General features: G+C 30.7%; 1 protein-coding gene across 1 annotated transcript; it reads right to left on the bottom strand.

Moving 5' to 3' along the window:
- Window positions 1-949: 949 nt before the first annotated feature.
- Window positions 950-23,005, bottom strand: LOC139527751 (tectonic-like complex member MKS1). The gene is made up of 20 exons (XM_071323389.1): window positions 22,886-23,005; window positions 17,966-18,113; window positions 17,535-17,614; window positions 16,634-16,706; window positions 15,934-16,043; window positions 15,428-15,559; window positions 14,740-14,870; window positions 12,460-12,505; window positions 11,541-11,634; window positions 10,785-10,827; window positions 8,990-9,052; window positions 7,854-7,924; window positions 7,378-7,456; window positions 5,922-6,029; window positions 4,694-4,827; window positions 3,900-3,982; window positions 3,687-3,746; window positions 2,642-2,679; window positions 1,481-1,963; window positions 950-1,273 (listed from the first exon to the last, which is right to left on the bottom strand). The coding sequence occupies exons 1-19, from the start codon at window positions 22,960-22,962 to the stop codon at window positions 1,863-1,865; spliced, it is 1,671 nt and encodes a 556-aa protein (XP_071179490.1). The 5' UTR covers window positions 22,963-23,005; the 3' UTR covers window positions 950-1,273; window positions 1,481-1,862.
- Between the last annotated feature and the right edge of the window lie 1,739 nt (window positions 23,006-24,744).

Genomic DNA, 24,744 nt, shown 5'->3' with positions numbered 1-24,744 from the left:
GAAAACGCATCATACGGTATAGCTGACTTATATAAATCCTGAAACCAAATTTTAGAAATCCTTGTATTGTAGTTCCTGAGAAAAATGTGGCGAAAATTTTCAACTTGGCTATCATGTGTAAAATCATACAAGTGTTCGGTAAACAGGAAGTTGTCTAGTGATGAATCTGAAAACGCATCACACGGTATGGCTGACATATATAAATGTTGATACCAAATTACAGAAAGGGTGGATGTGTAGTTCCTGAGAAAAATGTGATGAAAGTTTCATGGCGGACTGACTGACAGACAGAGGTAAAACAGTATAGCCCCCCTTTTTTAAAGCGGGGGTATAAAAACACAAAGCAGTCCTGCACAAAAGTTCATCACTGTACAAGTAACAATGTCTCATGGCATGATGCACTACACATCCCGAATACAGAAAACATGAGTCAGGGACAGAAACAGAAGACATGTATCTAAACTCAATGGAAAAGTACTTGTATTTCATGTCACTATATACACATGTCTTCAATATAGAACATAAACTCTCGCAACCATTCAAAGTTAACACCGTCTTACCACTGTTAATTGAAAATCTGATCGTGCAGTTATGTCAATAAATCAAAACAGTAAGATAAGACATTAAAACACTTAAAACTAGGGTTTACCATTGATTTCTTACCTCACCATGTGATAGCACTATGGTAAACTGATAGAAACACTTGGTGCAGTCATGCAATTAAATAGTTGCAATATTACGAAGAGAACAAAATACAAGACAGAGTAAGAAACAAATGAAAGTAATTATACATACGAACTTTTAATCACAATGCACAAATAAGGAACTGTAGTTTTCATTCATTTTTTTCATTTAAAATGTACGCTCCCGTTAAACTATGGGAATTAACGCTGTATATTTATATAAACGATCAATCTTGTAACCAAATCAACAAATAAACACATAAATATTAAATGTTTTCACAGTTTAATTCTATTCATATATCAAAATAAATATACAAACTATATATATATGTACAAAATATAAAATGGACGGAGTAAAATAATATTATTCACTAACAATTGTATTACATACTCTTTTAAAACTCTCTTAACCATCAGCAAGCCAATGTAAGAAGGTGGACTTATAACAGTTTTATGCAGATAAGTAATATCTTTTCTTTTCTAATTATCACAACAACAGTATATTTTTTATTGTTTTCTAAGGTCTTCAAATCATGCTAATGGATCTAGTTGTAAACCGATTGAAAAGGCTGACAGAAACATTTCAAATACTTGAGGGGGGATAGGAGGGCTCCTGATCCCGAAATCCCGGACTTAAAAAACGAAATCCCGAGGTCCCTAATTTAGATAAAGTAAATCCTGACGTCCCGAAATCTGAAAAACAGGATTCCCGGATCACGAAAGGGTCAATCCCGAAATCCAGAGCTTAAAAAGACCCGATCCCGAAGTCCCGATAAAGGTCCTATCCCCCCTCATACTTTGATAAATATGAAAAGTTTCCTTTACTTCGATCTTTAACTGTCCAATACTAGGTTTCATTATTGACCAAATATCATACAAAAGAAAATTTTGCAGAGAGAATGATTGACTTTTGGTGTTGAGCACCACTGTTTAGCACTATTAACTATTCAATTGAGGCCAGTTTTAGTTGGTGGAGAAAGCCAGACAGAACCAAAACCTTCAGCAAGAAAACTGGAAATCCTAATAAATCAAGATTGGTTTATTAAAAATTAAAGACGTTTAGAAATATATATCCTGTTGTCAAAATTTTCAGTTTATCTTTCTCTATAACTTTCTTTTGCCAACTTTAACCAGCAATTTAACATTTTTTTCAATAAAATTTAGACTGAAGTTTATTTTCTAAGCAGCAGACTCTACAGAACGTCCAGTCGTTTTTGTCAGTTCTTTTTCAGCATTTTCCCTAGCCTGCATCATTCTTTGTCTTGCTTTCTTAAATGCTTCTACAAGTATAAAATAAAGTCAATGTAAAAAGGTATCCTTAATGAAACAGTATACAACCACAAAAAATTTGTGGTCATATAAAAATCTAAGGCACTAAAGCATAAATGCCACCCGACTTATGTTCAAATTTTGTTCTCCAATTTGGTTTGAGCTGATTTCATGATATGTCTTGTGTCACACAGAATGTTGGCTTTCATTGTAGGTGTGTGCATACGTCAGTGTATATTCAATTATTTTTGTTAATATGTCTTGTGATTGGGTTAAGCCATTTCATTTTCAATTTTAAAGTGTGTCTTTCTATGTTGTGAATTTACCCTACTGTTTCAGGTTGGGTAAAGGTTGGGGCCTATTATAATTTTTAAACCTCCTGCATTTGTTTGCGCCTGTCCTAAGTTCAGTGACTGCTGTTTGTTGGTGAGATTCATAAACGTTTCTTGTTTTTTTATACACATTAGACCGTTGGTTTTCCCATTTGAATGGTTTTCATTAGTCATTTTTGGGGCCCTTTATAGCTTGCTATTTGGTGTTAGCCAAATCTCTGTGTTGAAAGCTTTTACCTATAATTATTTACTTTTTACAAATTGTGACTTTGATGGAGAGTTGTCTCATTGGCACTCATACCACATCTTTGTATATCTATTGAACAAACAAATTGCTAGATCATAATGAAAACTTACCTAAAACTGAGGCAATATTGGCTTGAACAGCATTTACACTGAAAATAGAACAAAATACATTAAACTGAAATGTGTCTGTAGTACACGGATGCCCTACATGCACTATCATTTTCTATGTTCATTGAACAGTAAAATTGGGATAAAAACTCTAATTTAGCATGCTCATTAGAAAGATTTTATCATAGGGAACATTTGTACTAAGTTTCAAGTTGATTGGACTTCAATTAATCTGAAGCTGGATTAATGGACGGACAGACAGACGGACAGACAAAGACCCCAAAAATTTAATGCCCCTTTGTGGGGCATAAAAACAAAAGCTATAAATTTCTTTACACATCATCAACTTATATTTTATAAATAATACTACATAGTACTGAAGTGAAAGGCATCCTCAATTTAATTGTTACAAAACATTTTTCTCTTACCAATTTTCAATGATAAAAACAACTTTTCAATTTCATATACATTTGCCCTTCAAGAAAGTTTGTATAAATGATATTCTCTAAAAAAAATCATTACTTCCCATTAACATGATTAAGCAAAAATACCTAAATCCAAGTTTGCAATAAGAAAGCATGATTAAAAATTTAATATAAGGTGAAGAAAGCTATTGGATGGTTTTTATTTAAAACATATTTTTGATTGTTTCTGTGGTATTGTGAAGTCTCTTATTGATAATGGATGATGAAATATTTAAACATTAATATACTAAAAATTTAAAGCAAGAAAATTAACATAAGATGTTTAAATAAGTAGGAGCAGCTGGTAAAAGATACAGAATCCACTATTATGTACATCGGGGACATATACTTGCCTTCCCATGCTGCTGAAGTTTTATTTGCTTTAAAACAACAAAGACACATCTGCTGACATGGCACTTTTATTTAGAAGGGACAGATTCCAGCATGTGACATATCAAATTCAGTACTCAAAGGGACACAACTTCCATGACTTAACTATAAAAACACATATAACCATACATATACATAACACCACAAAACAGTCAATACACTCTCCTTTCTTATCAAGATATATCTAGACTTACCCTAAGTTATCTAACAATGATCCTAGTGATCGTTTCTGTGATTTCTTTTCCATAAATGCTCTGAAAAATATTAAACAAGAATCGATTATAAGTCTGTTTTTATTTTTTTACTGATGTTACAAAAATAATATTTTTTGGAAACATTGTATTCTCCAAAAAAAATTTGAAATTATCGTTCTTTTGTTTTATTGTATAAAGAGAAACAACTCTTACCTGGCCTGCATCATAACATTGAGGTTGACTGTGACTTCTCCTGTAGTTTCTGTACGGAATCCATATTTACTTAAATGACTTCCCTGAAACAGAAGTTTGTGCATACAGAAAATAATATTTGGTTTACATAAATATACATCCAAACAATGACTTCTAAACTTCCCATTACACATTGCCTTTTAAAATTTTGTCAATAAAAGCATGAATGCTAAAATCAATTTTTGTTTTGGTGTAAAAAAATTAGGACAAAACACTGAACAAAATGAAACCTGTCATATAATAATGTAAGCAATTGTAAATGATTGAACAGAAAATTTGGGATAGACATACTCTCAGTAAGAAACTAAATAAATGCATTGTACAAAAATTATTTGTTAAGGTGGGTTAAAATTCATAGATTTTTTTTAATAATTTGACAAAATGAGGTTTTTTTCATGCTTTTTTCAAAAAAATAATAAAAAGTATGAGCCGCCAGATTATTTTTCATACTACAGGTTGTACAAAATTGTCAGATTTTGTATGGATTATGAATGGAAAATCCAATTTTGAGTGATAAAAAAGAAAACTACACCATAGAATTTTAAGATAAAATGTGAGAAGATAGCTCTTATAACATGGTTTCAAATAGTTGTAAATATCATAAAACACATAATTTTCTTGCACATGAATTACATACTACTCTCAAAATTGGCACATTTTATTAAAGATCTAGATCAATTGTTATCTGCTACTTCAAAATCCAAGATGGCGGAAGACACCAGAGCCACCTTAAATCAACATCAAAAAGTATATACCTGAAATGTTGATGGTATAGCTGTGTATGTCTGATCTTCTAATTCTGGTGACCCTCCGACAAAATATCTCCGTAACTCTGACGCTACAGACATACCAATAGGTCGCCAACAATGGGATGTTAATTTCTTACTTCCTGTGATACAAATAAAATATTAAGCAAAAACAGTAACCTTTCCCCTCAAATTCACCGATTATATGTTTGATTTTACTTCTTTTGGTTGCTCTTACTTGACTGAGTACCAGGATGTTCAACCACAGGAAAGGTAACCTGTTGAAAAATTATATTATCCGGAGTCAAAAGTGGTAATATAAAAATAGACTATTGATTCATTATTATTTTGTAGGACACCAATTTTGTTTGATTTCTTGAGTAAAGGTGAACCATGAATATCCATGTTTGACAAATTACAAATGTTCAATAAGCTTGTGTCTAGACTTTGGCAAAACCATGAAACTATCTATGAAAAATACAAATTCTCCTCAACCCATGAAAATTGGTACCCATGAAAATAAAATTCACAGTATGTATGCTATCTAAATTCTTGTATGAAAGATATGATATCTCTGCAACTCTGTGGTATTTAATAGGATTCTATCAAAGGGATGATATCCTCTTACTCTGTGTCAATATGTTAAATCTTTGCATTTCTGTGGTAACAAAGGTATTTTTCATAATTCATTTGTTGTTTTACACATCTGCATAATATCATTGATGGACTATTTAAGGTCAAAATAATATATGAATGCAATTTAAATAATCTGGAAGTTGTATAATATGAAAAATTAAAGTATCGTCAGAAATGCTGTCAAAAGTGTTGTCAACAAACTGCCAATGATAAATAGGTCCTTCATGCACAAAACAATATTTAAGTACTGTAGAACATTAATTTTGGTGGGGTAAAAATTTGGTTGTTTGTGTCTACAAAAGATTTCATGGGGATTTAATTTTGTGGTTTACAGTACATGGTAGCTATAGTGATATTATATGTAGGTTAATTATTCGTGGTGAATTTAATTTTGCGGATATTTTCTTTCCGTGAAATAAAAGAAATCAAATCCTCCATGAAAATTTCTTGCTTTTACAGTATGTCTAGATCTGTATCTTGGGGAGAATAACCTCCCCTGCAATGGGTTATTCTCCCCTGCAATGGCAGCCTCCATGTATTTTTTTAATATCTGTACCTTTATTAAATAGATCCTTTAGCATACTTGACTAATCATTCATACCTGGTGCATTAGGAACAGTTACATATGTATAACCTTCTGTTCTGAATCTCTTAAATGAGTCTAATGACAGAACTTCCAACATAATTAATGGGAAATGTGGCACCTCATCTGAAATGTTATGTCAAATGTACAAAAGTTATTGTAAACTGAAGTATTAATTTTCTTACAGTTTTGATTTTGCTGATTTACAAAAAGATAAAAAAAAAAATATTTTAAAAATCCATTTTTAAGACAACAATATTAAGATGTCATGGGTACTACTTGTACAAGTTTAAAAAAAAATATACACATATAAGTAAATAAATAATATTTTTTGAATAATCTCCACTTAATTTTCTCAAAAATTTACTTGTATAAGTAAATTTTTCTTACAATCCCACAAAAATCCTCAAGTTTTGAGATGTAAAATCATGCATTTAATGATTTTCCCAGGTTTGCTCAATTTTTTTTTAATTAAAGTTCAATGTTTCATCTCATTAATTCAACAAAGAAACTGATTGAGCAAAGATCTTGTATATTTGCGCAAGCCTTCAAAAATTGTTCCTTTGGGGCTTGTAAATGAGCAGTGTTATGAAGATAACAGACAAATGGGATTTTCATTGTCCATGAAATTACACTTAAATGATTAGTAAAGGTCTATCTGCAAAGGGTACACAATTTAAAATTCTATTAGAGCAAAAAATCTAAAGAATTCAAGAAAAGAAGAAAGGATGACTTTTTACTTATACAATTAAAAAATTGTGAATGTCTAAGGGACATAACTTAAGCCAATTTTTTTTTTTACCTATACATGTACAAGTAAATAAAATTCACTTGTATAAGTATCCTACAAGTTTATTTATATGTGTTTATTTTTTTTTACTTCTTCGAGTAAATAAAAATTACTTGAATAAGTAGTACCCCTGACTAAAGTGAAAGTAAAGATAATGAAAAAATAACCAAAAAAAATAATTTAATGCGACAAAGGAATTAATCAAATACATTAAACCTGTTAAAAAATCTAATATATCCTTGTCTCAGGGATTTTTTTGTGCTATTAAGAATGCATTGTGAAGTCACAATTTCCATAGAATAAGCATGTATAGAATGAATTCATATGATGTACAAAAATATATGATCTGATATATCTTTTCCTTCCATTTTTCAACACCAAAGAAATTTAATTATTTAGCTGTCTTATAATTCTATAAGCGCTCAATGTCTTACATCTTAACAGTATGTAGACACTTTAGTGCATTGTTGGTTCTTTTTTTTTATTAATTCTTAAAGTTCATCTTTGAAAAATCATTGGTATAACCTACTTTCTCTATTCAGATTTTTTTTTATTATTTAGAAATAAAAAAATGTTGATACCATAATAAGTGCATGTAAAAATTTGCATTTACATGTATCATATTTTTAAATGATCTTCTGTATTGGATATTTTATTCTAGTTTATATATCAACCGACACTAACCTTGTTCATCTTCATTCACTGAGTCATTTTTGTAGAAAAGTTCAAAACTGAATGGGAAACTGAATTTGGCAACATCATCCTAAAAGTGACATATAAATAAACATTACTTTACTTTACAAAACTTTTTAAAACATATAATGATGAAAGATAAGGTTGATCAATCTCTCTGTCTTTTACTTTTGTTTGTCTTGTTTGATTTCTTCTCTATGCCCTTTTTAACATGGTAGACATTAAATTTGTCACTATCTTTAAACCAAGCTTTTTAATTTCCTAGTGAGAACCACCAACAGAAATGTCCATTTTGTTTGCCGACTACATCTAAACTATAACTATTAATGCAAGCTTTATGGTGAAGTAGCACACATGTGCCCAATGTTTTGTTTTAAAACATAACATGGCTTTGTTTACAAAATGTAAGAAGAGTGTAATATTATGTCTTATTATGCATTTAAATGTTATAAACTATAAATGTTTACCCTTCCATCCACTTTAGTAGAACACGTCTGTGTGACCCAGGATAATTGTTGATGTTTCTCAGCTGTCCAAACTATCAAAACAGAAATTTTCAAAAATGAAATAGCATTGCCAATTAATATGCAAAAAAAGTTAATGTTTAGGGTTTTTAGACCTTCATTTTTGTGGGGATCCTTTTTTTAATTTTTAAAACTTTTCAAAAACATATCTGTTTTATTAACCACAAACTTAAAAAACTAAATCCATGATTGAATAAATTACAAACCTTTTAAATAGTAATTAGTATTATCGCTATTTTGTGCATTTTTCTTTTGATCTTTTTTTGGGATAATTTTCATATCATGCTTCTCGCTTGAGATGGAAAAAATATCGCTAGAAACTAAGGAGGCCACGTGGCGTTGCTAACGAAATTGACATGAAATTGACAACGTCGTCATAGGTAAAATAGCGATAAACAGATTATCATTGGTCATCTCAACTCGATTGCTTTTCTCACTTTCGCTGTACCAGCTCAAGCGAGAAAATCAATCTCGTTGAGATGATCAACGATAATCTATAATTATCTTGTTCATTGGAAAACTGCAAACAGCAAACTTCCAAAAAAACTAGTATGTTTCTATATTGATAATACCAAACAAATATTGTAAACACTATATTTTATGGATTTTAGGGGGGGGGGGGGGAAACCTGACCTACCCCCCTCTATAATTTGTAGGAAAGTGTAAACACTGGGTTTTGGGGCATGCTTCACAAATTTGATAAGAAAACAAGAAAAAAGAAATTTAAGTACTTTCAGTTTGAATCGCCAAAAGAAAATAAAAACAAAAAAGAGAGTACAAATAATAAATCAACATGAATAAGCTTGATAATAATATTTCATATATAATTATCTGATATTGTGAAAAAAATGTTTATGAATCAAAAGTCTACATAATAAATACAGAAGAATGATCCACATTCCTAGAAATTCTCATAAACTAAATATTCTACAGTTTACAAATAAATATATTTTCCAAGTGACCATAATAGTTGTTAATTCTTTATCTGTTACAGTTGCAGTTGATGTACTTATAAATCAAGTAGCTAAATACAAGCTTAAGTGTCTTTGAAAATATTACTCAATAATATGTGTACTTACATTTTGGAAGATCAACGAAGAAATGGCAGTAGAGATCATCAAACTCAAAGTTTTTGGCAGACTCTGAAATACATCAGCATAAATATTGGTTTGCAAGTAAATGACAGAGAGTAATAAATATAATTTCTAATCGTATGCATTTTTGTATTTCATTTCTGTCATTGAAAATATGTCTTTAAAGTTCTTTCTTTCTTTATTTTTTTAACATGAGGGCTCCAATATAAGAGTTTACAGATCAATCAAAAGAAATGGAGTATATGTGAATGAGACAGCAACCCAATGACATGACAAAAAAAAACTCAATCAGATGACACTGAGATTATATAGTCTTCAGTAAAATACACATGTTTCTAAACAATATTGCAACTTTTAAATTGCCACTTTTAAAATGACAATAATTTCAATAGAGGTTATCTAAAATTTGCCAAAATATCTCAGATTAAAATATACATAACTCTGAATTTTCAGCATTGACTTGACAATAAGTACTAAACATTATTCCTTATTTGTCCACTTTCCTATTTTACATTTTGTTATAAAATGTAAAATATTAAAACAGCTTTAAGTAGTTCTAACCCTATAGGGAGATAACTCTGAAAAATCAGCAGAATGTTTTAATCACATTCTTCATTAAAGGAAATATTAAGCTTCTTAATGATCAAACTTAGTGTTTGTCAAACAGCTATATATCCAATGATTTTTTTCTCAGAAAGTGTGTGATTAAAAGTTTTTTTGATATTTTTATATTTTCATTAACGGGTTAAAGTTAAATATTTTGTCAAAATTTTATAACTAGCAGACTAGAGGCTCTCAAGAGCCTGTATCGCTCACCTGATTCTACTTGGGTTTTTGAAATCATAAAAAGAAAAAATTTGGCTACAAAGTAACAACACTTGGCCAGCACCTCATTAAGAAAGGAACATTTATGCCATGTTTGCTTTCATTCAATTCAGTGGTTCTCTAAAAGAAGACATTTGTATGTATTTCCCATAGGGTCCTATGTTAAACCAAGTCCCCTGCTGGAAGCCACCTTGGTTGATGGATTGGCTACAAAGAAACAACACTTGGTCAGCATGTCATAAGGAACGTTCATGCTATGTTTGACTTCATTCCATTCAGTGGTTCTCTAAAAGAAGACATTTGTATGTATTTCCCATTTGGTCCTATGTTAAACTAAGCCCCCAGCTGGCAGCCATCTTGGATAATGGATCTGCTACAAAGTAACAACACTTGGTCAGCACCTCATAGGGAACATTCATGCCAAGTTTGGTTTTATTCCATTCAGTGGTTCTCTAAGAGAAGTCATTTGTATGCATTTCCCATAGGGTCCTATGTTAAACTAAGTCCCCCCGCTGGCGGCCATCTTGGATGATAGATCCGCTACAAAGTAACAACACTTGGTCAGCACCTTATAAGGAACATTAATGTCAAGTTTGGTTTCATTCCATTCAGTGGTTCTCTAAAAGAAGTCATTTGTATGCATTTCCCATAGGGTCCTATGTTTAACTAAGTCCCCGCTGGAGGCCATCTTGGATGATGGATCGGCTACAAAGTAACAACACTTGGTCAGCACCTTATAAGGAACATTCATGCCATGTTTGGTTTTATTCCATTCAGTGGTTCTCTAGAAGAAGTTCAAAATGTAAAAAGTTAACGAATACGACGACGGACGTTGATGGACGACAAGTGATGAGAAAAGCTCACTTGGACCTTCGGGCCAGGTGAGCTAAAAATGAAATGAGCCAAATAAATTTTAGTCAAGGTATTTGGTACCACCCTCACATAAAAAACTTACCTATTTCTCCATATACTAATAATCTCAGTACATCTGGGGCTGGCTGAAATAGAATGTAAAAAAGTTCATTGCCATATTCTGATTTAGTAAAGTTCACATACAACTGAAAAAGACTCCCATTTAATAGTGTGAATTTTATTTCAAAATGCTTTGAATAAACATATTTTTTTTAAATAACTGATGAGGTGGTTTAAAGAAATCGTTCAAAATAAAACCATAAACCAGTTTCTTAATGCATGTGAACACTGGACAAAGGGAAGTAATTCATTTTTTTTTTTATAATTTGATGAAATATGCAAATATGAAAAACATTATTTATGTCATAATCCATTGAGATGACATTTACAATCCAGAATTCCAAAGAAAAGAACATCTATGGATATCTGAATTTGAAATAATATATAAATTTCTAATTTACATGTCTACATAGAGGTTTATATTTCTAATCTGTATTTAAAAATACCACTGAAAATCAATGTTCCCAATAATAGATTTCTCTTTGCAATTCAAGTTTGGCAGCAAGACTTAACACTTCCAATTGATTGATATATATAACAATGTACGGAATCAGGTTCAATCTTACTGTCAGAAGAGATAGTTCAACTAGTTCAGACAAGCCAAATCTTCTGTGTATGCTACAAGTTTATCCCTACCATTTCATGGTCAGAACAAATGCACCTCAAACTACACTGATAATGAACAATTCTATGTATTTCTTAGTTCAGTGTTTGTTGCATGTATGTTATATATACCTACCATTTCAAACTCATCCCCAACACAGGCTTGTAAGAAATCTTTGTGTCTGTTATACACTTCTCTGTACATTTTCATTTCTTTGTCTTGTTCTTGTCTGTAAAATCATGAATTATTTTATAAATGCAGTGATTAGGGCTGTTCCAAAATTAAATGAATAGAGGGCATGAGAGGTACATTTTGTTACACCGAATCACACATAATATAAAATTTCTATTTTACTTATAATTCATGCAAAATTCTTAAAAAAAAATTAAACCTCCCATGAATAATTATTACATGTGTTTCCAATCCACCTCGCTGGCGGCTGTATTTAATTTTTGAAAAGCCGTAACATAAAAAGTTGAAAATAAAACATATCATAGATAAGTGATATCATCAATAATGTTATGAAAGTAAAAATACTCCGATATATGACAAACTGTGTAACTTCATCATGGTTTGTGCAGGATTTTGACAATAGTTTTGTTTGTTAAATGTATCAGAGATTTATGGTAAAATTAAGAGGTTTCTTAATTTGAATTTTTCAAATTTTCAAATTTTCAAACTGTAGAAAAATTCCTATTTCTTTAACTGGGTCAATATCCCTAATGCGCCTCAAATTGTTAGCATTTTCATAACTATTTTTGTAGCTGTGTTTAGCTGCAGTATAAAAACAATATTAGAACTATGATAGAAAAGTATCAACTTTCACATAGCCCTTGCCTTTCCTCTCTCTGCTATGAGCCTCATAAAAAAAAAGTTATTAAAATTTGTCTAACATTGACCTTATATTGTTTTAACCCATATGGTTTGTATTGACGGGGAGCACAGTCAATATCCTATAGTAGCTGAAAATTCGTAAATTAGAATATAGTCAGTAATTTAAAAAGGCTATTAGATAAATTATTTCTATTTTCATAATTATATAATGTTTACTAACCTGTTCATTACTTTAGATGCATGTTCTATCATATATTCAAACACCTCTGAAAATAAAAATAACGATTTTGTACAAAAATAATTTAAAATTTTACTGCTTATATGAAAGATACAATTAACAAAGTGAAATCACTAACAAAAAATATATGTTTGGCTAGAGGTATAGGGGGAGGGTTGAGATCTCATAAACATGTTTAACACCGCCCCATTTTTGCGCCTGTCCCAAAGTCAGGAGCCTCTGGCCTTTGTTAGTCTTGTATTATTTTAATTTTAGTTTCTTGTGTACAATTTGGAAATTAGTATGGCGTTTATTATCACTGAACTAGTATATATTTGTTTAGGGGCCAGCTGAAGGACGCCTCCAGGTGAAGGAATTTCTCGTTACATAGAAGACCTGTTGGTGACCTTCTGCTGTTGTTTTTTCTATGGTCGGGTTGTGTCTCTTTGACACATTCCCCATTTCCATTCTCAATTTTACCAAACAAAATAGTTTTAATATTAGTTTGCCTCTCTCAATGATAGCTGATAAATATATATATGTTACAGTGAATTTGTATAATCAGTGATTATGTAGAATCCCTGAAATTTTCAGGGATTATGTAGAATCACTGGCCAGTTTAGGGATTATATATAATCACTAAAATTTTCAGGGATTATGTATAATCACTAGAAAAAACGTCAGGGATTATACATAATAACTGAAATGAAAAAAATAGTTTTATTTATAAAGAAAATGAATAAAAGTCAAAATTAATTTATGCTATAAAATCATATTAAAACAGCACTACACTGTATAAACATAAATTGTAAAATGTTAAGAACAAAATATCAAAATGATAACCCCAATTTTAAAAATGTTAGGCACAATATATTAAAATGTTAAACACAATATATTAAAATAAAATGCTTCATATCTGTTTGTACCACAATATCCATATTTAAAAAAAAAAACTTTCCTTCACATATTGAATCAGATATAATGACCCACCCAAGAGAAATAAAGTGTTCAGTAAAAACATCTGTAGGTACCCCCCAAAAAAGGGAATTAGCAACCTCAAACTGGTCCGGGCAAGATACCATGTCTTTTTTTTTGCCAGGCGATATCCTTTTTCAGACTTGGTGAACAATTACCATTATATTTTTTGGGATTCCCTTTCCTTTTTTACCCTGTGGAATTGCTTCCGCTTAAATTTTGTTGTAATTGTCTATCCTTAAATTTTTTATACATTTAGATGTGTAAGTTCTCTCTGTTTGAATTTCTCGTTCAAAAACAAAAACAAAAAAAAACAGATGTTCATAATCTTCTTCACCATTTGTTTTACATGTACCACAAATAACATGCTCCTTGGATTTACAAAAAGAACATGAATATCTATTAAACGCTGGCTTTTAATAAACAAACACTACATGTAAAGTTATCGCTAAAAAGAGGGAATCTTAATATTATTAATTTTGAAGTCTTCAACTTTATCTTGAAACCATGTGTTGGTTATATCTTTAAGATCATCCTCTGTGTTTAAAAGCAAAATTATTTCATTTGGCAAGGAATATGAAAGTAAAAAATCATAATTTGTCTATATTTTTTTTTATCAAACAAAGGATCCTTAAATTATTCATATTCCCTGAAATTATATTAGGGAATTTGTGGAATAATAGTTAAAGTTTTCAGTGATTATGTAAAATCACTGGTCATTTTCAGGGATTATATATAATTACTAATGATTTTAGTGATTCTACATATTCCCTGAAAAATCAGGGATTCTACATAATCCCTGATTATACAAATTCACTGTAACATATACACATATAATAATGTTTTTTTTCAAATTTGACCAACTCCATTGGAGGATTAGTGTTAGACCTGCTCCACTCTTTATCTTTTAAAATCATTTTTCTGTATAGTTTGTAAGGTACATTATTTTTCTCTCCTTCAATTTTGTTTTTATCATTTTGCAGTTATATTTATATCTATGAATGGAGTCAAATTTTTAAATAGAGATTTTTTTTAGTCTAGGGGAGATAACCCTTAGCTATTTAGGATCTTAATTAAAGTATCAAGTCAATATGCCATGTTTGAAACTGTAATCTCTTAAAAAAAATGCCAAGTGAATTGGTGTTGCTACTATTATTATAGTCATTCTCAACAGTTATGATATTAATACATATCATTATTTATAAAAAAAATATGAATTAACACATACAAAAGTTTTCTACTTGTACCATGGTCTCATTTTACCTGTTACAATTACTGATTTGATGGGAACATAGCAACAGATCTTACCTTTCCCAAAGCTTGATGTTTCTACAACATAAGGTTTCCTGCCTCTATTAAAATCTGGCCTCATACATAGCACCCCATTACAGTCCAAGGCAACAATACCTAATATAACTTCCTCATCTGGAGTGGCAGATCTGAATTATACAAAGAAAATGAAAATATTACAGTAAACAAGTTTATTTTTGCAGATACTGATTACTCTATTTCGTATTTATCCCTTGCTAGCCCATTTCACAGTCAATCAATTTCACTATTTTCAAATAATCACTTTTGAAAAATAGTTGGTTTACAGTATTTTATAAATTTGGTCACCCTTATGCACTTTTCTAGATCAACATTCAGAAACTATCAAACCTAAAAATCAGAAAGCAAAGAATGATAATAAAAAATTCTTCAAGGGCTATATATTGCCAAAAGGGAACTTAAACAATGGTTAATATACAAATAAAGAGCTGTGGTATGATTGCCAATGAGGCATCTATCCACCAGTAAGAACGAACCAGAATTAATTCACAATACATGTGCCTCTATCAAACAATCAACTACAGGCAATAAATCATCTACATTCCTCCCTTAAAACTGAAGTGCTAAGTGTACCATCTAGTTTTAAACACAGTATTTTTAATGTGTGGTATATATGTTAGGGCTGCCAAAAGTGACAGGTTCAAAAATGTTCAATGTAATGGTTTACCTCTCCCTGGGACTAAGGTCCGCCATGATATACATGACTTGTGATGGGGCCTCCATGATGTGATTTCTGTTGCGTAGATCATCAGATGGCTGTGAGTCAACAATATTTACTTTTGGTACAAATCCTGTATTTCTGGAAAATAAATTAGAATATTTTACTGCAAGAAATTTTAAACTGAATCTATTAATGTTAAGACATACATATTCTACATACTTTGAACCTGAAAATTTTCATGCTGTTTTATTTAATTTGAGATTGGTCTAATAAATTCAAATTTTAGATTTCATAACAAAATCTATTTATATACCCTCTTAAATCGTCATATGAAGTATTAGTGGCAGTGTTATTTTCATGTATTAATTCCTACCTCAAATATTATGAATTTAAAACTGCTATTATAGCTAAGGGAACAGTTAAAGGTCCCCTCTAAACTTAAGTATTTTTTATTTTATTCAATTCCTTTTTTTTTCTATCAATTTTCTACTTTGATTTAATAAAGTGAATACCTTTGTCTAGTTTGTTTACCACCACCAACTCTCCGTCGTCGTAGATGTGCCATTTTCTCTGCTAAAACTGTTGGTGTTTCTGATGGTGAATTGGTCATGTAAAATACATTCTGTAAAACAATTGTCAGTGTTATTCAAGTAATTCTGATTTAACCTTTTGCCATATATCAGTAGATTTATACAGTGAAGTGAGTGAACCCATGAATACATAAAAATATATTGTAATAACGAATGGCTTGTTAATTTGAAACAGTCAGTAAAAAATTTCAAGCACATGTTATTAAAAATACAGTTGAATTCCACGGTCCCTGTAAAATTCCTCTTTGATCAATGCATATCTACTTCTAATGAGTCAAACTCTGTTGATTTTAAATACTTTGTTAAGTTGAGTAAATTGTAAAGCCCTGTGGATGTTAAATCAATGGAAATTGACCATGATGTCTTGAAGTTCAAAAGTATGTCTTTGTGATTTTAATTATTATGAGGGACCAACAAATGGAGATCCAATACACACTCATCAAATGTCATATAAAATCTTGAGGCAAACTGTTAAAAATATCTAATTTAAAAAATATGATACTGTATTTATTTCATTCTAATTTTATGACGATAAACTAGACCTTGGATAAGTCAAATACATTTGTCAGGTCCCTTCGACTTGAACATAAAGATTGTTCACAAAAACCTGTCATTTTTTTACCTCGTCAGATTGAGAGAAATTATCATGGTCCACATATGTAAATATTCTGTTGTTTGGTGTTGTCCCTCTTGATCTGTAAAAATAATGAAATAGATTTATAATTTTTTCATCTGTTATTAAAGTAATGACTCAATTCTGCTACACACAGGCTAAAATTCTGATAAGTTATTTTTATTACCGATGTATGATTTAGTAATGTATTTCCACCTAGAATTAACTAACTTAATACCTTTCATAATCATTGTGTAGGTATATCAAAATTGAATACAGCTATGAAATTTCGATTGTTGCAATTTCTTATTAAAAATGTGGAAAATTTTCAGACTGAAAATGTAAAGCTTGTATATAAAAACCCTTATTTCGGGGAATTTTGTTTCACATATTATATAGGAGTAACACTACAAGTGTCACATGTGGAGCAGGATCTGCTTACCCCAAAAAATAGAGAAAATGAGATCACCCTACAAATTTTACACCTGTATTTAGTGCTTGATAAATTACATTTTAAAATGATAATGCTGTACCCTAGTAAAAGTGAACTTGTCCTTTAGACACATGTGAAAAGTTGTCTCATCTGCAATAATATTATGGTATCTGGTTATTTTTTACATGATTTATATTGCATGTAAATTCAATACATTCTGACATTGTTTTTTTTTAAAAGAAAATGATGTATGAAATTTTCCTAAAGATTCCCAAAAACAATTCAGTAAATGTAATGGTAAATATTTGAATTAAATTTGAACAATATGAAGGCATCCCCCTCTTTTTTTTTCTTTTTTTTTGACAGATGATGAATCTTTATTACCTTAAATACAGAATTGCAAATGAAAAGTTATTTTCTTCACCAATATCGGTATATTTTCCTTTAATCCCTAGTCTACTCCAAAACAAAACTTACAAAATAGCTGTGACTTCTTCATGGTATTTCCTTTCTAAACCATCAAAGTTATTGTCTACCCGGTACGTTTCAATTTCTCTCTAAAAAGATCACATATTGGTATTGATTACTGGGTTTAAGGGAGAATACTGCTAACACGATAACACAATTCAAAATTTGTTGTTACTAGTTTTGTTAATATCAAAATAATGGAATCTAATTAATAAAACTAATTTTTCAACATTCCTGGTCCATAAGGTTATAAAGCTCTTCAATTATATTAATATACAGCATACATATGACACTACCATTTGACAAACAATAAGTCCATATTCAGGGGTTATCAAAAGCAAAATCCCAGCTTTCAAATTTTAAGTTAACAACAGCAAGACATGAATTTTCACAGTCTCAGTGAGTCTTCCTTTACTTGGTTAATAATATATATATTTTACCTGACTGAATATTTTTTCTTGCCAAACAATGACAACTTGTTCTGAATCTTTCTGTATATCATTTGGCATACTTTGGGTGTCACTATTTTGCTCTTCTGGTTCAGATGATGGTACTATGTTTGATGATGTGACTCTGTCCAGTTGAACACTGTAATAAAATTATTTAATCTATAAATAGTTCAACTGGTACCCTAGCAAAGGTTTTGAATATCAATGTGGTACATTTATACACAGACATGTCAATTAAGGTCAAATAAAAAAGTATGTGTGGTTCCAGTTACATCTGAAAAAAAGTTAGGGTAGGTAGGATTTTTTTTTATTTTATGTCTTTTTTTTACATTGAGTCTATATATGGAAGCAACATTCTGACATTAACAGTGCTTAATGAAAAATGACAATAAAACCTTTAGGGTAGGCTATTTTTAAGCTGAAAAAGTAGGGACGGTAGGGTTACTGGAACCACACATATACTTTTATTTGGCCTAAATGTACAATTATTCATGATCATTGATCTTGTTTGTTTTTTCTGTCTCTTTCTGATTATTTTGACATAAACAAAAATTGCTTCTGATAGAGTTATAATATCTTACACATGTCTTAGAAGGCTAACTTTTTTTCTAACTGTTGAGGGACGCTAAATGAAATATGATCATGATGATCAAATGACAATTTTATCAGATTTATAACACAAAATATTAATAGCAGTAATGATGACAGTCCCTTATAATTAATAATATTTATAGAATAACTAATCGATGAATTCAAATAGAGAGAAATATCCAACGAGTGACCAAACAACTCATCAATTCACGAATGCACGCAGCACATGAGTTAATATCAGTGTTGTATGGTCACCAGTTGAATATTTTTCGATATTTAAATTCTTTGATTAGTTATTCTATTTATTACATAGGCAAATGGCTTTTTCTTATGAAATTAAAGTAGAAAATGTTAGGAACTATATCTTTTTCTACGCATTCACAATTTGTTTTGATCCAATGTTATCAACGTCTTGACAATGCCTATTGCTGTATGACGTCAGAGGAGTGAAATAACCACGTTTATTTCACATGTGAAATTATTGGTTTTTATTTCACTGGGAAATCAATGTAATTCATTGCAACCAATGTAATAATAAAAATTAATTAAATCTCATATTTATGAATGAGATGACAAGAGTTGATGTATCTTTTATAATGATATAATCTTCTGTGGAATTAAATTGAGAATAGGAAAATGTGCCAACCAATTTTTTTCTAATAGAGCAGTTTTTACCATGTTAACAAATGGTCATACTATTAACTCAGTATTGCAGGGCTTTCCATTGAAACCGGTAGCCGGCGGAAATCCGCCGTTTACGGTGGCTTTAAGTGCCGGCTACTTCACTGACAAAAATATTAATTCAAAAAGAAAAAAGTATCGTTTTTCAAATGTTTACAGGCAGTCGAGAAACGTATTGTCGCAAAGTCGCGGTCACGATAAACAATGATGAAAAGTCAGTGTTTACCTTGGGCTAAATATAGTTCACATGAATTCAGGTCACTGATTGGTTGTCTATTTAAAGTCAGAATCCATCGTTTCTTTCCAAAGATAACAAGAGAGAATTTCCGGTGGTCATTGAAGGATAACAATAGAGACGTTCCGACGGTCATTAACTCGTTGGCTTTTTTTGGCTTTTAAAATGTGAAGACAATCAGATAGGATGACAATCTTATGTTATTGAATAATACATGTATCAGTCAAATTAAAGAAAGTGTAGTAGATCAAATTGTTCAGAATCTGGAAAACAGTATCTTTTGAAGTTCATTTTTCAAAGCCCATGTGGTGTTCAGAGAATCAAGGTCAAAAACGAAAGTAGAATATTGTCGACTCGACCTCAAATAAATAACATTTCCAAATGAGGCCACCCTTAAAAAATTGTTTGTTTGGCATTGCCGACCCACACTATCAGCAAGTGGGTAGGTACTTGTAGGTAGGGATTTTTTTTTTTTAACATTTAAAAGCTTTATACATGTAAATCATGAAGTCTCTAGATCAATGTTGTCTAAAGCATTGTTGTGTGTACATGTTGGTGGTTTCTTTGAAAGGGGTCAACTGTCAATGTCACATTCTACAATGTACATCATATGGATAATTTCATGCAAGACAGTCAGTTTTATTGTCAAAGTTAACCAAAGTACCCAGAAAAAAACACAGAACTGAGACAGGAAACTGACAAATTAACCATATAAAATGTATGACGTGAAAATTGAACTTAATTGTGGGACTGCCCATTGAACAGAGGCCTGATGTCACATCTTGAAGTTGTGGTCACAGTTTGGTAAAATTACCATAAGTTAAATGGCTCTACCACTACGGCTCCTTGTAGAAATGGACAAAGATTTAAAACTTTGATTGTTTGCTTTGGTTTTATAAACATCACTTTCTACACCATATGGGTAATTTCATGGCAGTTAGTTTTAGTGGCGTACTAAACCGTAGTACTTGAAGGAAAACGCCAACCTACAGGAGGAAACTGACTAACCTTATCACATATGACATGAAAATCAAACCTTAATTTTGCAACTGCCCAACTAGGGCTCAACCAATACCTAGAGGCTAGTAATCATACATGTAAGGTGTGACGAACTACCATACAAACACGCCTACTGCCCCTGATAAGTTTTGAGGATAAAGGATCTGTACCAAATTAGGATAGCAAAATATTAAAAATTTGGAAGGTTGGCACAAATAGACTTGGTGTTTATACTAATATTATCCAAGTGCAAGGTTTTTCAGGGCTAAGTTTAAAACGTATGATAAATTCAAAATGGAAATATGCAGCAGGACAGACAATTTTTGCAGATAAATAAATTATGGGTTGTTATGCTTGTTTGATTAACAGAAATCTGGACATGCATTACATGCATACAGATAAATTAATGAGCCCTTAGAATTGTGGAAAAGGAGGGGATTTTATTCATCACTAGTACACTAGATACATTTATACATATGTTTCTGTCAGTATCTTTTATGTTTTAAGAATTATCTTATTCATGTTAAGAAGAAAGGCAAGAAAAGGGGGAAGTACTTCAATTGACACAAGATGCTAGTCTTTAAAATATGTATGTTTTGTACCAGGCTAGCATCTACTGGTACAAAACTACTATAAACCTGTAAATCTGGGACCATTTTGGTCTTTGAGCTTTGGTGCTTACAGCCATAATTATCTTGAATGCATCCTGAGACTACTATATATATAGCTATTAACACTATGTGTTATAGTAGTCTCAGATGCATCATAGTGGTTCTGACTATAGTAGATACTTTGTTCTCTGGTTCAAGGGAAAATTTGTCAATGATAAATTTCAAATATTTAATAAGTTTAACAAATGTAAGAGCCACACATATTTGTTCTGTGATGTTCCGGTGAAAAACTTCTATCTCATGAAGCGACAAAGTCAAGCAGAAATCATCTGTTTCTGCTTAATCAAAGATAAAATTTGAGTCCGCTACAAGGTCTCTCAGAAGGTTTCTTTCAAAGAATAGCTGAAAAATTGATTTTTGATAAAATCCATCTAATGCATTGCAGCATAGGGAGATGCTTTCCCCTGCCGGCCTCTTTGACATTACTTTTGGCAGACTTTTTCTATTCCATGTCATTTAAATGTTTGCTCCCAATACAGTGTAAGACAAGCGCTTTTAAGATCGTGATTTGAAATAAGTAAAGCCGGCACAATTTCGATTTTTTTTAAATAAAAAAAAAAATAATTCTGAAACGCAAATAAAGTTATTTGGGCGGCAAGTTTTTCAGTGGGTCGGGCGGCAATGCCAAACAAATGAAATTTTATTTTAGGCCTGATTTATGTATCCAACTTATTGAACAGTTTACAAAAAAAGAGAAAATCAGAGGATAAATCAATTTTCTGTCAACGCTTGAGAAATAATTGTATGATTTAAATACGCGTAACAGTCTTTAGAGAGAATAGGGGGGTCATTTGTTTACAAATGCACGTAGTTATGCAAAATAAATCAATCAAGATTTTTAACAAACCAGATTATTATATAAATAAATCTCCTTTAAAAGTAAATGAATTTTAAGCAAAAGGTAATGAAAATAAAAACTAAAACATAAAAAAAATGAAATTTCTTTGAGATTTTTTTTTCTTTCAGAGTTTCTTTAATTTCATACATAAAAAATGGTCATTTGAAAGATGAAATTAGGTGCCAGGAGATTTTGAGAATGCAGGATTTTTCTCTATTTATGCCAGAGCGTCTGGGGGCCTCCCAGACTCCCTGCTGTAACTTGTAAGGCACCAAGCTTACAGCTTGGTGGGCGTCCGGCTTCGCCGAACGCATGTTACAGCAGCCTATAATTTTCATTGAGCCTTCTACTTCAATTTCAATGGAAAGCCCTGGTATTGTAATCGCCAAGTATACTATAGGAGATTAAAACGAGAGAAAAATACACTACCTGTCATATAGATAAAATTTCTTGTTTACATTGAACATATAAAATTCCAAAAAATTTGACTGACATGAGATACATGTACATTTCAGTAATTCAGTTACTTTCAAGCAGGAATGATGCTTGGAATTTACTTACAAGAAATGTTTATCATCATTATTAATCTTCTGATAATGGGTATCATAATGTATTTCTTAAGGTTTGCAGACCCCATACCCTTTCACAGGGCTGCCTCATATAACAGTACCTTATGCATGTTATTTGATGTTAAACAGTTAAATTAAAAGAAATTGTAAATCACAATAAATTTTAAGGGAATATACTTGGTTCAAGTTGGAAATAATCTTAGTTTTTCATGAATTCAAAATTTGTCATTTTTGACGTTATTTTGACATCAGATCTTTTAGCAGAACGTAATTTTTTAGTTTCATTTGAGCATTGTGTTTTTCTGATACAATTGCAAAATTATTTACTTGAATTTGAGATTCTTAACAGGGTCTTTTGATCTATAATAAGCAGCTCCAAAATCAGGTTCGTACAAGTCCGCCATGACCGTAAACTATTTGCGATGTTGTATAGTTTCTTAATAAAAGAATGAAAGTTCCCCTGTTATCAAACGCTTTATTGATTTGTTTACTATATTATGTAAATTTTAAACAAGTCTGGTATTGTTATGAAATTCCGGTTTATACAAGAGACGACGATTCGGGGCGACAGTATGTCAAAATCGTACCTTAATAATAATAATAATAATAATAATAATAAATTCTTTATTTAAAGAGGGTAACTCAATTAGAAAAATTCTAATTTTCATTGAGGCCCTCAAACAAAATACATGCATACAGTTAACATTGATACATTAAATTACAATATATATTACTAGTATATACAACAATTCAATCACTAAAATATACAAAGAGTAATAAATGACAATATTTGATATAGTTTTGTTAGAGAAAAACAAATTATTTGACTTGCATATAATTTTCAAGAAAATGATTATAACTATGTTTCTTGAATAATTCCACATTAGGACATTTTTTTATTTCGAGTGGTAAATTATTCCATACTTTGGTTGCAGAGTAATGAAAAGATTTTTTATAAAAATTTGTATTTGGCCTTGGAACAAAAAGATCATTATTAGAGACAGATCGTAGGTTGTGGCGTTGCACATCATCAATATTTAGAATTGCTAAGTAATCAGGTGTTAGCCCATTTACAATTTTATACATTAAAATTGATTGTTGGTATTTTATTCTTTTGGTAAAAGATAGCCATTTTAAAGAAGAAAACATGAATTTAGATGGAATAGAAATATCGCATTCCAGTATAATTCTTGCTACTCTTTTTTGAAGTTTTATGATTCTATCTGAATCTTTGTGTAAAATGATAAATTTCCCCAAACTGAACTACAATAGTCTATATATGGTAGAATATATGCATTATAAAATAGTTGCCTTGTGTGTATTGGCAAATATACTTTAATTTTATATAAAAGTGATACTTTAGAAGAGATTATTTTACATACACGATCAACATGATCTTCCCAGCTTAAATTTTCATCAATGTCAATTCCAAGTAATTTGAAAGAATGGACATTCTCAATACATGTTTCGTTGACGGTAATGCATAATTCTGATAGTTGTTTAAGTTTTGGTTTTGAACCCAATTTCATACACTTAGTTTTTTGTGCATTGATTTTCATACTGTTATTGTTACACCAAGATTGTATAGCATTTAAATCATTTTGCAATATGCTGTTTATTTTTTCAATGTTTTTATCATGAAAATGCAATGTTGAATCATCAGCATATAAATCCATATTGGATTGTTTAACATGAAGTGGTAAATCATTTATATATATTAAAAATAACAGCGGACCTAAAATAGAACCTTGAGGCACTCCATACTTTACAAACGATTTATCAGATTTAATGTTAGCGTATTGGACTTCTTGTTGTCTGTCAGACAAATATGATTTTATCCAATCTATTATATGTTTTCCGATATGATAAAATTTTAACTTTTCTAAAAGTATGGCATGGTTAATAAGGTCAAAAGCCTTACTGAAATCTAAAAACACTGTACCAACTATTTCTCCATTATCTAAATATTTTAACCATTCGTCAATTAGTTTAGTTAGCGCTGTTTGGCAGGAATGACCTTGTCTGAAACCTGACTGGGCGATATGTAACAATTTATTATTGTTTAGGAATTCATATAACTGTGTACATACATGTCTTTCGAAAATTTTAGATATGGTATTCAAAATAGAAATTGGACGATAGTTTGAGGGAATATCTCTTGGTCCTCCTTTATGTATAGCAGTTAC

This window comes from Mytilus edulis, chromosome 6 (genome assembly GCF_963676685.1).
Source record: "Mytilus edulis chromosome 6, xbMytEdul2.2, whole genome shotgun sequence".
Lineage (NCBI taxonomy): Eukaryota > Metazoa > Mollusca > Bivalvia > Mytilida > Mytilidae > Mytilus > Mytilus edulis.
The sequence above is the reverse complement of the archived record's forward strand: the minus strand, read 5'-3'. Positions and strand labels throughout refer to the sequence as shown.